Source organism: Hesperophylax consimilis, chromosome 28 (assembly GCF_061612785.1).
Source record: "Hesperophylax consimilis isolate HC1 chromosome 28, BYU_Hcon_1.0, whole genome shotgun sequence".
Lineage (NCBI taxonomy): Eukaryota > Metazoa > Arthropoda > Insecta > Trichoptera > Limnephilidae > Hesperophylax > Hesperophylax consimilis.
This window is the reverse complement of record NC_142863.1, coordinates 24,690,473-24,705,394: the sequence shown is the minus strand read 5'-3', so window position 1 is coordinate 24,705,394 and position 14,922 is coordinate 24,690,473. Positions and strand designations below refer to the sequence as shown.

The 14,922-nt window shown below is 35.8% G+C and overlaps 2 protein-coding genes across 2 annotated transcripts; one reads left to right on the top strand and one right to left on the bottom strand.

Annotated features, from left to right (window-relative positions):
* The first annotated feature begins 18 nt into the window (after positions 1–18).
* On the top strand, positions 19–3,969 carry rngo (DNA damage inducible 1 homolog rngo). Its single transcript, XM_089648531.1, has one exon. It carries the CDS (start codon positions 180–182, stop codon positions 1,482–1,484), a length of 1,305 nt encoding a protein of 434 aa, XP_089504657.1. The 5' UTR covers positions 19–179; the 3' UTR covers positions 1,485–3,969.
* Positions 3,970–7,473: 3,504 nt separating this feature from the next.
* On the bottom strand, positions 7,474–14,176 carry Zmynd10 (zinc finger MYND-type containing 10). The gene is made up of 11 exons (XM_089648636.1): positions 14,009–14,176; positions 13,819–13,927; positions 13,617–13,730; positions 13,388–13,527; positions 12,377–12,517; positions 11,846–11,994; positions 11,057–11,205; positions 9,903–10,049; positions 8,969–9,081; positions 8,740–8,865; positions 7,474–7,641 (listed from the first exon to the last, which is right to left on the bottom strand). Exons 1-11 carry the CDS (start codon positions 14,107–14,109, stop codon positions 7,578–7,580), a joined length of 1,353 nt encoding a protein of 450 aa, XP_089504762.1. The 5' UTR covers positions 14,110–14,176; the 3' UTR covers positions 7,474–7,577.
* Between the last annotated feature and the right edge of the window lie 746 nt (positions 14,177–14,922).

Here is a 14,922-nt window from a genome sequence, read left to right as displayed (position 1 = left end):
TTTATTTTCATTTAATTGCGTTGTTATTACATGTCGTCATTTATAGATGTTTTAATTATTTTGCTGAGCTATCCTACCATAAAGTAGAATTTGTTATTTTGTTGTCATCGCGGGTCGTTGTTTCGTTGTCCGCTACAAATGTCATTCGTTGTTCTCGCGCTGCTGCTAAATAATCAACAATGAAGGTAACCGTGACGACTCTCTCCGACGACATTTTCATGTTGGACGTGTCCGAAGATCTGGAATTGGAGAATTTCAAGGCATTCTGCGAAGTGGAATCCGGTTTCCCCGCCCGCGAGATCGTGCTCAATCACAACGGACGACTTCTGAATGACGAAAAGAAAACTCTGAAAGAGCACGGAGTAACTGATGGCGACGTTATCGTGCTGCAGCACATGCTGCACTCTGCCTCCAATGATCCCCCAGCACCTACTGCTCGAAGAGCCACGGCCAGATCACCACCTGCACCCGCTGGTCTGGCAGGACTCGATTTCAGCAGTATCAGAGTCCCAGGAGCTGTCGCTTCAAACCAACAGACGCAAAACCCGAGTTTTGGCGCTGAAGACGACCCCAAGAAGATAAGGGACATGTTCATGGCTAACCCCGATCAATTGGCTTTGTTAAAACAGAACAATTCAAGACTGGCGGACGCTCTGTTAACAGGTAACCTGGATACGTTTTCCGGGGTCCTGAGAGAACAAGTTGCCGCTAGAGCCGAGCGCCAACAACAAAGGCTGAGAATGATGAACGCTGATCCTTTCGATACGGAAGCTCAAAGACTCATTGCCGAGGAAATCAAACAAAAGAACATAGAAGCCAATATGGAGGCTGCCATGGAATACAATCCCGAGACATTCGGAACCGTGGTAATGCTGTACATCAATTGCCACGTCAACGGTTTCCCTGTTAAAGCTTTCATCGACTCGGGAGCGCAGACAACCATCATGTCTTCAGCATGCGCGGAACGATGCAACATCATGCGTCTAGTGGATACAAGATGGGCAGGAATCGCCAAAGGTGTGGGAGTGCAGCGCATCATCGGCAGAATCCACATGGTGCAAATGCGTATTGACAAAGTCTTTCTCACTACCTCATTCTCTGTCTTGGAAGAACAGCCAATGGACATGATTCTAGGCCTAGACATGCTAAAACGTCACCAGTGCAATATCGACTTGGAAAAGAATGTTTTAAGAATCGGCACAACGGGAACGGAGACTCATTTCTTAGCTGAGGGTGAACTCCCTCGCACTTCAACTATGGAAGACGAAATAGCCGAGAGCTTACTGCTTCAAGGGGAAGCATTAAAACGTACGGAGAATCAACCTACCACATCTGCCACACCTCAAGCCAGCAACGAGAGCACGATACAAGAACTGATGAAGCTCGGATTCACGAGAGAACAGGTGGAAACAGAGTTATCTCGCAACAACGGAGACAAATCAAAAGCTACTGCGGCCTTGATAGCCAAGTCACTGCGCTTCTGACGTCCTCAACATCTCACGTCCACAACGGTTTGATGTCCTTCAACTTAGCGCTGCTCGAGTCGCACAATTGCAACTGTTGAAAAATAAATCATGTGTAATTACTATTTTGTCACAAGATCTCTCAAAGGGATGTATTCCGTGCGTCTAAATTCAAATTGTTGAACTTTTTGACTAATTGGTATAGAATTTTTACGAGAAGTAATGATTTTTTGGTATTTTTTTGTTTGTTTACATGTTAACCCGTTGGCATGCCATCCACTGCTATTATTGTGCATTCGCATTCTTCACGCCAAACTGCGGTATTGCTTGGGTAGTTTCAATGATTCAAAATGACTAGGTTAAAGGCAAGGCCGGCCCTGAGCCAAGCGGCGAATGGCGCTAGTAAAAACCTCAAGGGCGCTGTGTTAGGTATTATCAGCGCCTTGGCAAGTCGGTGCCCCGAGCGGACTGATCCAATTGAGCTTTCACAGGGCCGGGTCGTTAAAGCGTTAGACGTACAAATCTCCGGAAAGGCATATGATAATTTACCGACTTATTTCTGATGGGTTAAATTATTAAGGCCCGGTTGTTTCGCAGAAATTCAAATGTAACATTGTCATCAAATGGTCATTCAGCAAATTTGGATTTTTTGGCATTTGAAAGGTCCCTGTTAAACACCCATTCTAGGCGTGTTTCAGCTTTCTATTAAATTGTAATAAGCCGACAAGCTTAACAACACGATAGTTGTCCTCTTCTGCTGATCACAATTTGTTGAACAGCTCAAACGAACTTAGAATCGGTATTTAATGGGAAACTCTCATTTATCAAAAACAAAATGGATTTGTAGAGCCAGTTGATGCCTTGTGAATTTCTGAGAAACAACTGGGCCTGATCACAATACTATATACATTACTTGCGTTGCGATTACTCAAAAATATTCATAATACTTTTTTCTGTATATTCTATATCAATATTTAAACGCTACATTTTGTACGTTTTCCCTACCTCTATATAATATCTAAATGAAATTATATTTACGTAGAATGGTAATAATTGATTAATTTATTTGATTAATAATAAATTTTGCCAGCTCGTGAAAAACATGATCGAAACGAGACTAAGATTTTACATTTACCCAATCATTTTTCTTTCGTTGAATTACTTAGTTTAGAATTATTAGACGCACGGTTATCAAGCTAGGACTGCTAGGTTAAAAAAATAATGTTATATTATTATTTCCGTACTCTCCTAACTGTACGTTTTTTTACTCAGTTATAATAATAATCATAATATCATAATTGTTGACATCTAATTTAGAATCTTTATCCACAGCATGCTTAATTTAATTTAATTTTCTCAATCATTAAAAATGATTTCTTTTCAATTCAAATCATAATTACTACCGGTTTATTATTATTTTTTTTACATACATGGCATCAATTGTGTCTTAAGTAAGCTTGTAATTTTATTTTAAAATAAATATTTTATATATTGTTTAACAGTTTGATTTAAAATTAAAAAAAACGTAGTATTGACATTTAGCTGGTGTAGGTACATACAATAATATTTTGTTTAATGCAATCAACTGCATTTACTATTTTTTGGTTTTTTCCGTCCTTTCAAAATGTTTTGGCGTAAAATTTTTATTTTTCCAAAGCAAAAATCCGTCTAAAAGAAAAACATTTTATTATTATATGTAACACAAATGTATTTTTATTACATTTCAATAATTTTCTATACATAATATTGCTATAAATTATTGTGTTTAACCGCTAGGGGTTGGAGCCCTGCATTTGCAGTGTTAAAGAATTGTACCCTCGCACGGTACTAAGCACTACAATTGTAGTGTCGAACTTATATATTTATTTTGCCTTTGAATATTACTTCTACTAGGTTTGTTCAAGGCAAAAAAGTCCCTTATTGTCTACATCTTGGCTTTAACAAAAATGTATTTTTATTTATTGAAATTTCTTGCCGGCCCCTACCGGCTAAAGTTTTCTTCAGGATTTTAATAAAAGAGTTTATCTGTATATTTACTAATAAATTAATTAAAAATATCTTATAATGTACTATTTTTTACAAATATGCACCATTTTAACATGAAGCGGTTTGTATTTTACAGTTCTTCATTTTTTGTAACATTGTTTTTTACAAGCTGCAGCACTATATTCAATTTGTTTATTTCAATGTTTAAAGTTGTGATGCAAAACGCATTGCATCAATTAATAATACCTCAAACGCATTTTAAAAATATTGGCAATTATTGAATATTTTTTTCTCTTTTTTAATATAACTTTAATTTAGTTACGGACGAGGAATATTATATATAAATATAAGTAGCATGACCTATCTAACGATATCGCTTGCCATACAGTCGTCACAGACGGATAATATATATATATATATATATTTTTTGATAACTTAATGAGTAAAACCTCGAATTATTGAAGACACTCTCAAACGAAAATTTGAAACAGAAAAAGATTCGGTCGTATCTAGAAATCGAACCCAGCCTTGCCGGGCTTTGCTCTAACACTGAGCTAATCTGACCCTATCCCTTTTGGTCATATTTAACTTTTATCATACTTCGACTAAGAACTACCAACATCATCTTCATTTTCTTAATTCGCATTTTTACTAGCTGCTATCTTTAAAGATCAATCTTGTTATCATACATAAAGATATATTATCTGTGACGACTGTATAGAATTCTTTGGTGAACTTACGCGCTCATATACAGGGTGTATCGGCACGTACCCGACAAACTTTAACCAGCTTTTCCTTAGCACATTTGGAGTAAAAAATGTTATGGGCACTTTGCTGTCCGGTAACATTTTTTTTCAATTAAAAACATAAAATGATAAAAAAATCCACACTCCGTCACTGTCATTGGCATTATTTCTCGTGTTCAACAGCTGTTATTAGCAAGTGTGTCAAAAAGCGTGTTCGCTCTTTCATACACACTAAATAATAATAGCTAAAAATGAGACGAATGGTGCCATGCCATTTCGTTGTGATCGTAAAAGCGCGCTAATGTAGGTATGTACGTATATTATTCAACGAAACTCAAATAAAATATTGCCAGGAGGGTTTTCAAACTTTGACAAAGGATAAAACAGTGGTGACATGTGGTGAAAATATGAATATTAAATTTTTTATTAAAAAAAAATGTTACCGGACAGCAAAGTGCCCATAACATTTTTTACTCCAAATGTGCTAAGGAATAGCTGGTTAAAGTTTGTCGGGTATGTGCCGATACACCCTGTATTTATATATTATGTTCCTCGCTTACAACAAGCTTTATTGTCTTTTTGATATTATTTAAGATTCTCCCCATCAATAGCATTATATTGTCACTTGTAGTTTTATGAGAAAGTTAGCTCAATACTCGAAAAGTCAAATAACTTAAATATTCTTTATAGATTATTTTAATAGATTTATATGCAGATAACAAAAAAATAAATAATTTTAAGACCCGGGATGGGGAATGCTGGGATGAATGTTGAAATTCGTAATTTAAAACCTTTTCTTAGGTTGGGGAATTTCCCAAAACTTTAAATCTAATCGGCTCCATTTTTAAAACATTTTAAAGGTTCCTCTGTTAAATGCCAATTCTAAATCCGTTTCAGCTTTTGAACAAATTGTGATCAACAGAAAAGCACCACTTTGAGGTTGTTATGCTTGTCAGCTGGTCGCACTTTAATAGAAAGCTGAACTGATTAAGAATCCGCGTTTATCTTTCGGGGACCTTTCAAATGTCAAAAAAGCAAATTGGCGCTGTTTGGCATATTTGATGACAATTTCACATTTTGAATTTATACAAAATACTCAGCTTGTATTTTTTCTTAAAATTCTGCTTCTTCAAGATCAGCATTTGACATCTGATTTGTTTTAATTCTCATTGAAATTCAACTGCTGAAAATATTCTGCATCCTCCGCTGCTGAGCTAAGACTGCATTAATTTTGATGACTGAATTTTGTAATATTTTTGATAATAATGTTAAGCTCTTTCAGAGTTATAATTAATTAATTGATTAATTTAATGATTATTTGGCTTGTGCAGTTGCGAAATGCTTACATATTTTGCAAAATAACAGACCCAAAATACAGAAGCCTAACTTTGTATAGAATAAAGACTGGAAATCCAAAACCTCTAGAGTACAATTTGACAATAAAATGTAGAAATTTTAAAGAGCGACTATGTAATTTTTTCATTACTACGGCAACACCGATTTTGGAACAAAAAATATAGTGCATTCAGTTCAAGCTTATTTTATTTTTTGCTGAAATGTGCTATTCTTCCACATACCTGTTATTTTGATTTAACATTGCAATAAATAGCTTTGATCCATTTAAAAAACACCTTCCCAAGCTATTATTACCTTGCTTACAAAAACCCTTAAAAATAACAAGTTATATTATAAATTTTCCTTAGAATATGATGTAGAATCATCTGCTTCGGATGGTACTGCTGATTTCTGAACACCATTTATACATAATGTGAAAAATGTGCACTTGAATAATAGTGCTTTTTTAAAATTACATATATGCAAACCTTTATAGCATCTTGGTGTTGCCAGTTAAGTAACCGAGGAGCAGGGTGCAATAACAATTTATGATCAAAATTATGGTTTCAAGTGGAACATGTTAAAAGTTTTTTGAAATGCATAATATTCATTTGTAATTAGTGTTAAAACTTTTGCATGTAGCACCATCTGTGTAAAGTCTGCAGAAGTAATATTGACACAGCAGTTAGAGGGGAAATTGGAGCAAAAACTGCTCGCACCCTTTTAAGTTATTATTGTATCTAGCTAAATTTTAACGACCTCTATTTTTTCTACATTTATTTGCCAGACTGTACATATCCTCAATAGCCACAGCCCATCTGAACCACTGGTGATATCAAACAAACCATTGAGTCCATACATGGAATGAAACAGCAAACTATCGACTAGCAAGCTGGAGGTTGCGGGTTCAAATCCCGCGCAGCAAAATTTTATTTGTTTAATTTGTAATTTACTCATTTAAAAAATATATATAGTGTATTTGCGACACGTTCCAGAGTGGAAGATACTCTCAGTATCGCCCTGGTGTAAACCCACCATTTAGAATTGAAACGTTGCTTGAAATGGCTTTGGCCGTTTTTGGTATCAATAGCCAGGTACTTCCCCACCTTCCTCTACCCCATTCCTTCCCATCCCCATTACCTTCAGCCTCACAACATACCCCAATTGGGGATGCCATAGTCTCACTGGCCCCAGTTGGTTGCGAGCAGTTGGGACTCTTGTACAGTTTCAAATAATTTTTTGTTTTTTTTTTTAATTGTTTGTAATTGTGGTACAGGTGGTGGTATTGTCAAGAGTTTGTTAGTGATTTCAATTATTGGTTTTGTATGCGATGCCAATTTTCAAGCAATTTGCACATTTTGTTTTGAGCAGACACCTCATTAAATTTTATGGTTTGTTTGATTGATTAGTTATTTTGTAAATGTGATGGAAGAAAAGCATTTTGATGGGAAAATTATTTGTTTTATTTTACATCCCTTCTCCAATTTACACTTCTTTGTAGTATATACACAGTAATTTAGCAAATTTTCTGGAAGTAATGTTAACTACCAAATTTGGTGTTGGATTAGTTTCTTGTTTTTAAATACATCTTTTTGAATTTCGATTTTGTTTTTGTGAATGAAGTAGAAATCAACCCACTTCCCGACATCCGATCGAGCTGAAACTCGGTAGATACACTCATTGTCTATGACAATGCATTCTATCAACTTTTAATGGCAATCATACATACACACATGCATATATACCCATTTCTCTGAAATTCTACCACGCAACTATCTATTATTTGGTTTCTAAGGTCACACACACGCACAGTTGCCTTTACCAGATGAACTTGAGAAAACTATTTTTAAATGTAAAAAGAGAAACAAATATATTATTATCAAAATGTAGTTTTATTTTTATAACCAACACACATTTTACTTGAGTCATTGAACAAAGAAGGATAAATCATATTTTTCTATGCTGGAACATAAAAAAAAGTTCATTGAACTCGAAACAATTATTACAAGAAATTAAGGATACATTGTTAAAACAACAGATTAAATCATTACTTGGCAGCCAACTGATGACAGATGTCCTTATGATTGGGCCATCTTTTCACCTGGCATACTCTGAAACAATAACATTTTCCCAATTATTTAATTTCTTCAATAACGGCAAAATCACTTTGTGACGTCCTTTTAATTAATAATTTTTTTTTTTCAATTCGAGAATGGAAGAAAACCTGCAGGATGAAAGAGTGTTGGCCAAAACCGCTTACTCATCAACAAGGAACTGAAGGGAGACAGCAGGAGTGGAGAGAGGAGGCGGTCAACACTCAACGAGAGAATTGTTTTATCAGTGAATTTTAATATTCTAAATTTATTAGAATTTGATTTGTCATTAGGTTTATTATTGGTTTGCCCCACGCATCAATAAAATGTTATATTTATTGCTTACTAGCTGAAGTCCCCTAAGGGGGTTTTACACAGAGTTTTTCGAAATCAGATGTAGACAGTCATTTTCCTATAATTATGTCCCAAATTAGGAAGAATCAAAATTCTGCTTTAAGGAGTGGAAAAATGGGGTGGGGATGGTTTTTTGAAATCGTAGATGACTGTTTTGAAGGTAAAGTGTGCAAAATTACATCAATCTCGAAAAAAACTGTGAATTTATACACCGGGATGCTCCTCTTTATAATATATATGTACGTTATTAGTTGTAAATCACTAGTTATAAGTCAAAAGCTATTAAACTTAGTTATACGCCACAAGTAATAAGTTATGAGTCTTAGGAATACATTAAATGTATAAACTAAATTGTTAAGCGCCCTTGAGGTGATTTTCTCACGAAAACAGCTCTGAACAAAAAATCCAATCATTATTTTTAGATAGATAATTCGTAACCACTCGAATGTCCACCTAAAATAGAAAAGCTCTCTGATGAATCTCTTATCCCATTGTCAATGGAAAGTTTAATATGTCAATCGCTTCTTTTGCCTCAGTAAACGAGCAATTGTTAATCGCATTAATGGCATAAATTGACGTAACTATTGACAATTGACATTGATCATCTATGGAGCGCTAACATAGGCTATATAATACATTTTTTTAGGGCATGATTTATTAGTAGTTACATTCGCTTCCTCCACAGTGCTTCAATCTGTACGATGCTAGGGAGCGGTCATTTTTTTGGTTCAACTATAAAGGAATGAATATGTTGTCAGTTACCTGCCGCAATACCATTCGGACATGCAGTGAGAACATCTTTTAGCCGCCTTCTGTCCGCAGAGAGCGCACTTTGCTCCCCCGTCGTCCATATGCTCGAGGACTTCGCTCGCATAAGAAGAGCTCAGACTGGAACAAATAAAAACATCACAAGCTCTCAATGACCAACTTAACCCTTCGGATATCAGACTTTGAGGCTTTCGTATATCAGAAATGCAACAGGTATATTTACACCGTGGCCAACTCCTTGAGTTCCATCTTGTCGGGCTTGAAGAAGTACTGCAGCTGCGATTTGGCTACCACCTTCGACTTCTTGTGGATTCTCTTCATTATGGAAGGTTTGATCTGTGAAGAAAGAGGAAAATTTTAAAGCCCTTTCTATAACACATTGCATAGTATTATTATATAAACCATCATTGTTATAAAAATATTTATCATCACTGCAAATAATATTCTTTACTGCATAGGTATACTTACCTAAAATACCATTTGACAGTGGTAGAAATGAAATTGGTCTAGATACCAATAGTTTCGTTCACACGACGCCTGCATAATGCACTGAGCCGCTCCCAGCTAGCAAGTGAGTTAAAACACTTGAACATTGATGGGAAGGCCCGAATACAATATTGTAATCATAATATTTGATTCCATTAATTTTATTTGACTGCTTAATTATTTATTTGCTAGTTGGAAGCGGATCAGCGCGTTGTGCGGGCGTCGTGTGGACGAAACCAATGATTTTACCGTAATGGGCTACATTGATAACACCATCTCAAATTGTGAAAAAATTACTTCCTTGCATCAATTAATTAGTATATATCTATTTTGACAATATAATTACGAACTTTATGAATACCTACCTATGTAGGCTAGTAAAGTTGACCTAGAGCATAATTACAAATTTCAACAACGGATTCATTTATATACGGTGACACATCCTTGTAAGCGTTTCTTACTCTGGTGAGTAGATACTTAACCTCAACGGCAGCGCAGTTACCTTCCCCTTTCTCAATCCTTCAGCTTTGCAACATTCTCCAAATTGGGATGCCACATTTCCACTGACTTTGATTGGGAATTGGTGGATGGACGGAGGCCGCAGGTTAGTTGTCCCCGACCCGAATAGGACTGGGGGAAGAAGATGAAACGGGATGGTTGACATTGCTTACCTGCGGCACTACTTCGACCAGCAGCGGTCGGCTGGTGGAGGCCTGTGGGGAGGAGGTGTCCATCAGAGCCAGTTGGCCAAGGAACCTCTTCAGCTCCGCCAGCAAAGGCAGCTGGTCCATGTGGGAGTCAGTTATCTTATACAGCAGCTGGAAATTTAAAACAATCATTTTGCCTCATTCCTTTGTCAGTAACCCGGTCCCGCTGATAATAAAGTTTATCAGGGTTGTTATTGGATATTAGCTGAGCCTTGTTCCCATCATGGCGGGACATTGGCACCGTAGGTGAAGTGGAGTCTCTTCATCCTCTTCACATTTCCTGAATCTATTGGTGTTTTCCACTCCCAACATTTCTCTTGAGATGGCAGTGTCCCGTTAGTAGTCCTACCAGTTCCCTCAGTGAGTTTCTGTCCATCGAGTAGTTGTCTGGTTTGCCTTGGGTCTGGTCCGTTTATGAGTACTTAGTAGGTACTAATACATATAATACATGAATGGCGTTAAAATACTTGGAGATTTTTGGACTTGTCAACTCCTGCTGTTCTCCTTCAGTTTGTTAGGAATAAAGATGTGGTGTTTGTCAGTATGTATTTACAAAGACAAAACCTGATTCGCGGAACAGGGATAGGTTGGAACAGGTTAGGATAGGCTCAGTTGAATTTGCTTGGAGCCCTGATGAAGCAAGTCCCATTCCCAAGCCAATGTCTGATCGTGATAAGTATAATGTTATGAAAATTGTTCACAACTCAATTGATAGACTTGGTATTCTTTAATGCCTATCATTTCATATTCCAAATCGTGACAGCAGAGTCTCTTACTTTTCCTCTCGCTCTTTGCAAGACCAACTATAAACATAACTCCTAGCTGCAGATCCACAAAATCATTTAACTTAAATTACTACCACATTGACATTTTCAACTCGACTACGGGACATAAAATGAGAATCCATTACACAACCACACTCAAAGATCACTCAATCTACTTTAAGATAACCACATACAATTTTAAAATTTGCTTAAAATTTGGTGAAGTTATAAGTGAAATCACTATTTAGATTAATCTTTACTACGAATAGGTTATCAATACCAAAAATATACTATGGATACATTGAAGCTTTATCTATCGCTTGACTTGATCAGAATTAATTGTAGTGGACTGACCTTGCAGAACTCAGTTTTCCTAGAGTTAGTAATTTCATAGTGGTTGTACAAGTCGGGGTTCAGTAGAAGTCTCCAGAGAGCGAGCCAGCACATAGTCTCAGCACGGCAAATCTCACTATCATCGGCATTCAAACATGTCCATTTGCCTTCTGGAAATTTAAAGCATGATATATGTCCTCTCTTTGCTGATGATAAGTTTGAAGATTTTTGGTCAATTTTAAGAGATTTGTCCAAACTGAATGGCCTATCAAAGCGACGGAGCCAAGTGAATGAAAGTTATGCATTTAGTGTGTCGGTAGAAACAAAGTTGTTATGAAAATGTAGATGCAATATGCAGTAGTATGGGTGAACAAGTTTACGCGCAGGGTTTCATACCAATGATGGTTCATGGCTCATCTCCTTGGTTTCTTTTATCTATGACTGTGACACAGTACATTTTTACAAATCTGCTCTAACGAGGGGCACTGCACGGCTGTTTGAAACTTATGCTCAAGAAAGTAGAGGCAGTCAACATAAGAAATATTGTAGAATAAAGAATACACTAGAAGTGCCTTTCATACAAATTTCAATGAAAATAAATGTTCCATTTAGTCTAGCCGCCCAGCGTTCCGTCTCATGTACACTCGCCTGAAATCGTAGATCTTCATCCCATTTGAATTTCTAAAACATAGTTTTGTATGGAAATATAGGCAGCGATGGGCTTGCATTTGATCACGAAACACGCCCACAAGGCACTTATTTTGTTATTCTTTATTCTATGAAATAGATAGACTGTATATAGTTTGTTACGGATATATTGGAGCGTGTTCCCATCCTTGTCCAGCTTCCTCCACGGCTCCATGGCCAGCATCTGTGCAAGCAGCAGCGGGGTGTCGTGGCTCCCGTACAGCCGGCTAGATGCCGACACGTGGATCTTGTCCATCACTTGCGCCAGGCCACTGAACAACATTTCAAACAATTATAAAACATTATTTTTTTTGTGAGTATGTCCACCAGATCGTACATACGATCTTGAACATTTCAAAATTTGACGGGTTGTTTCATTGTTATTTAAACAGTTATTCAAATTTCATTATTAATTTTCAAGGTCTGTGAAAATCCTACTCAAGTTCTGTTATTATATCACTATGGGCCAGTTGCTTAACATAACTGAAATAATAACAGAACTTGAATAGAACTTACACAAAACTTCCTAATTAACATTGAAACTTGATGAATTGTCCAAATTCTGTGAAGCAACATTGCAACCATCCTGACAGTGCCCAAGTATGATGTATCAAGTGTTTAGAATTATGTACTAAAAGATATATTACGGCTCACCTTATAATAGTCAAGCAGCGGATTCCTATATCAAATTGCAAGTCCTTCTGTTGTGACAAAAGCTCCTTGATTATGTCTTCACTGGGCACTGCACTTGTTCCTTTGTCTTCCAAATAACCACAGCTGAAATAATTTCCATTTTAAGTATTATTTATTTATTTTTATTGTACAACAGATAATTCATCCAATTATAGAATAATCTTCTCATCCCGACACTCTTGACATCTGGGAAGATAATTATACAAAAATTCAACCATTGGAATATTTTTGGACACATTTTGGCCAATTTGCGAACACCCACGAGCATCCGCTTACCAAAATGTGGCCAAACCAAATGCTTCAAAATTTCCGAGCGCTCGAGGCTCAAATCGATTATACAGCTCCAGTGGTTAAGGCTATTTCAAGAAAAATTAAAAACATCCACCGTTCCGAAATTTCATTCAACAGCACCATTCCTTGTGTTATGCTATGCTGTGCTTGCACATCTGTTGCACTTCCTTGTGGTATCTTGAACCAATCGTGGCGAGGACTACGGCTGAAGTTTTCAGGCATGTATAAGCCATAGCATTCCAAGAGGAATGGGCTATCAATATAGTTATGAATTATATTAAAACATTTTTGATTTGCATAGTAATGTCTGATTTCTAAGCTAAATCTATTTGTTGCCTCAAGTAAGTATATGTGGTACATGAACCTCGGACAAGTTCCATGCCTCCGCATATAAATGTACCTTAGAATTTTTTCTGTATTATTTGTTCCAGCATATTTATGTAATTGGTGCGAATCCGCACACCACTAGACTACTCCAGCTTACTTCTAATAACACCATCGAACGTGGCTATCATTCCATCTGATTCATTAAACTGTTTACATGTTCTGATGATAAACCCTAGGACTCGCCGTGATATGTGATCCAAGAACGTTAATTTGGGATAATTCCGCAGGGTTCTATAACAAGCTCTTAACAATAAATCAAATGTTTTATTGTAATTAGAAGGTTTATAAACTTACTTGAGCAGACCAATAAGAGAAGTGATCATTTCCATACTATAGTCGATAATATCAACTAAAATGTCCGCCATTGCGCAACATGCTTCTTCGTCAAATAGGATGATTTCCAACAACCCAACAGCTACGGTTTCATGATAAAGCTTAAAATCAATAATAAATTATTAAAAACATTATTTATTTTGTTAATTGCAGCAGGAAATAATAAAAATTGTCACATAAGATAACGTACCACAGCATAAAGCAAAAATGTATGAGACATATCTGGATCAAGATCAAGGATTTTTGGAAAAATCTTTTGTCTCCAAATTGAAATGCATATAGCTTCATGAACCAATAAAGGAGCCTGAAATAGTAAAGAAGAATATCAATAATTATTCACGTTAAATATTAAACCAAATAATGTTAAAAACTTATATTTACTATGGCCGAACCTTTCCATGCGAAATCAAGGCATCTTTTGTAAGTTCTTCTGAAAAGCTAGCAGCTTCCAAAACCGCTTGTTGATGTAGTTTTTGGAAGCGATGGTGCCACTCAACCCAACTAGAATTACACTTTAAATTAATGAATGATGTCTAATAAGTAATACATAATGTTCTATTCTCATACGATATGAACAAGTACTTTTTGCTTCCAATAAGATCTATGCATGATGGTTCTGCACTTGTTACAAATATTTCTAATTCTCCTGGTTCTATTGCTTTTATTCCAAGAGGGTTATCCATTTTAATGAAAAAATTCCAGTAAAACACACAAGATATATTGCAATATAATATTAATGCAAAAGTATAAATTAACTCGACAACCGAAAAACGATATCAATCATAAATATACCACTCTCATATCAATATTGATCAAACAAATTGTTTTGTTTCGCACAAAATACTATTTTCGAATTTTCGGCACACTGTTCATAAATGTTCCATTTCCGACATAGTCGTACTTCTATGTATTTTTAAAATTGTAATGTTTAATCCACATAATGTACATCTTTTGCCAAATTAATGAATAGGGTGAGAAATTTTTCTAAAATACCGTAACCATTCAAATTTATTTATGTTTATAATAAATTTCAACAAAATATTTGAGCTTGTAGGTAATATTTTGATTAGTGGTAAATTAGTCACCGGTCAACGGAACCATGGTAGCCGGAAATACGCGGGAAACTCCCCAAATTGTGGGGAAATTATAAGAATTTAAGCCGATTATTTTGCCGGGTATTTTGTAAGAAGCACCAGATTTGAGAAATATGCGGGGATTCTACAATGACGATTTCTTTGATTATCCTTCATTTTTAAACATAATAGGGGATAATGTATTACAATTTCGTTTTCTTTCGAAGCAATATACTTATTTCAATTTTTATGCTTGAACAATCGTTCGTAAAACCGAAAAAACCCTAAAATAAATTTTAATTTAAAAAAAATTAGAATTTGATTTAATTTTTGACTTAGAATTATTAAAAGAAACCTGTGGGGAACAGTTATATTGTTCTTCTCAATTTGAGGATTTTGAACTAATATTGTCTGTATTTTAGG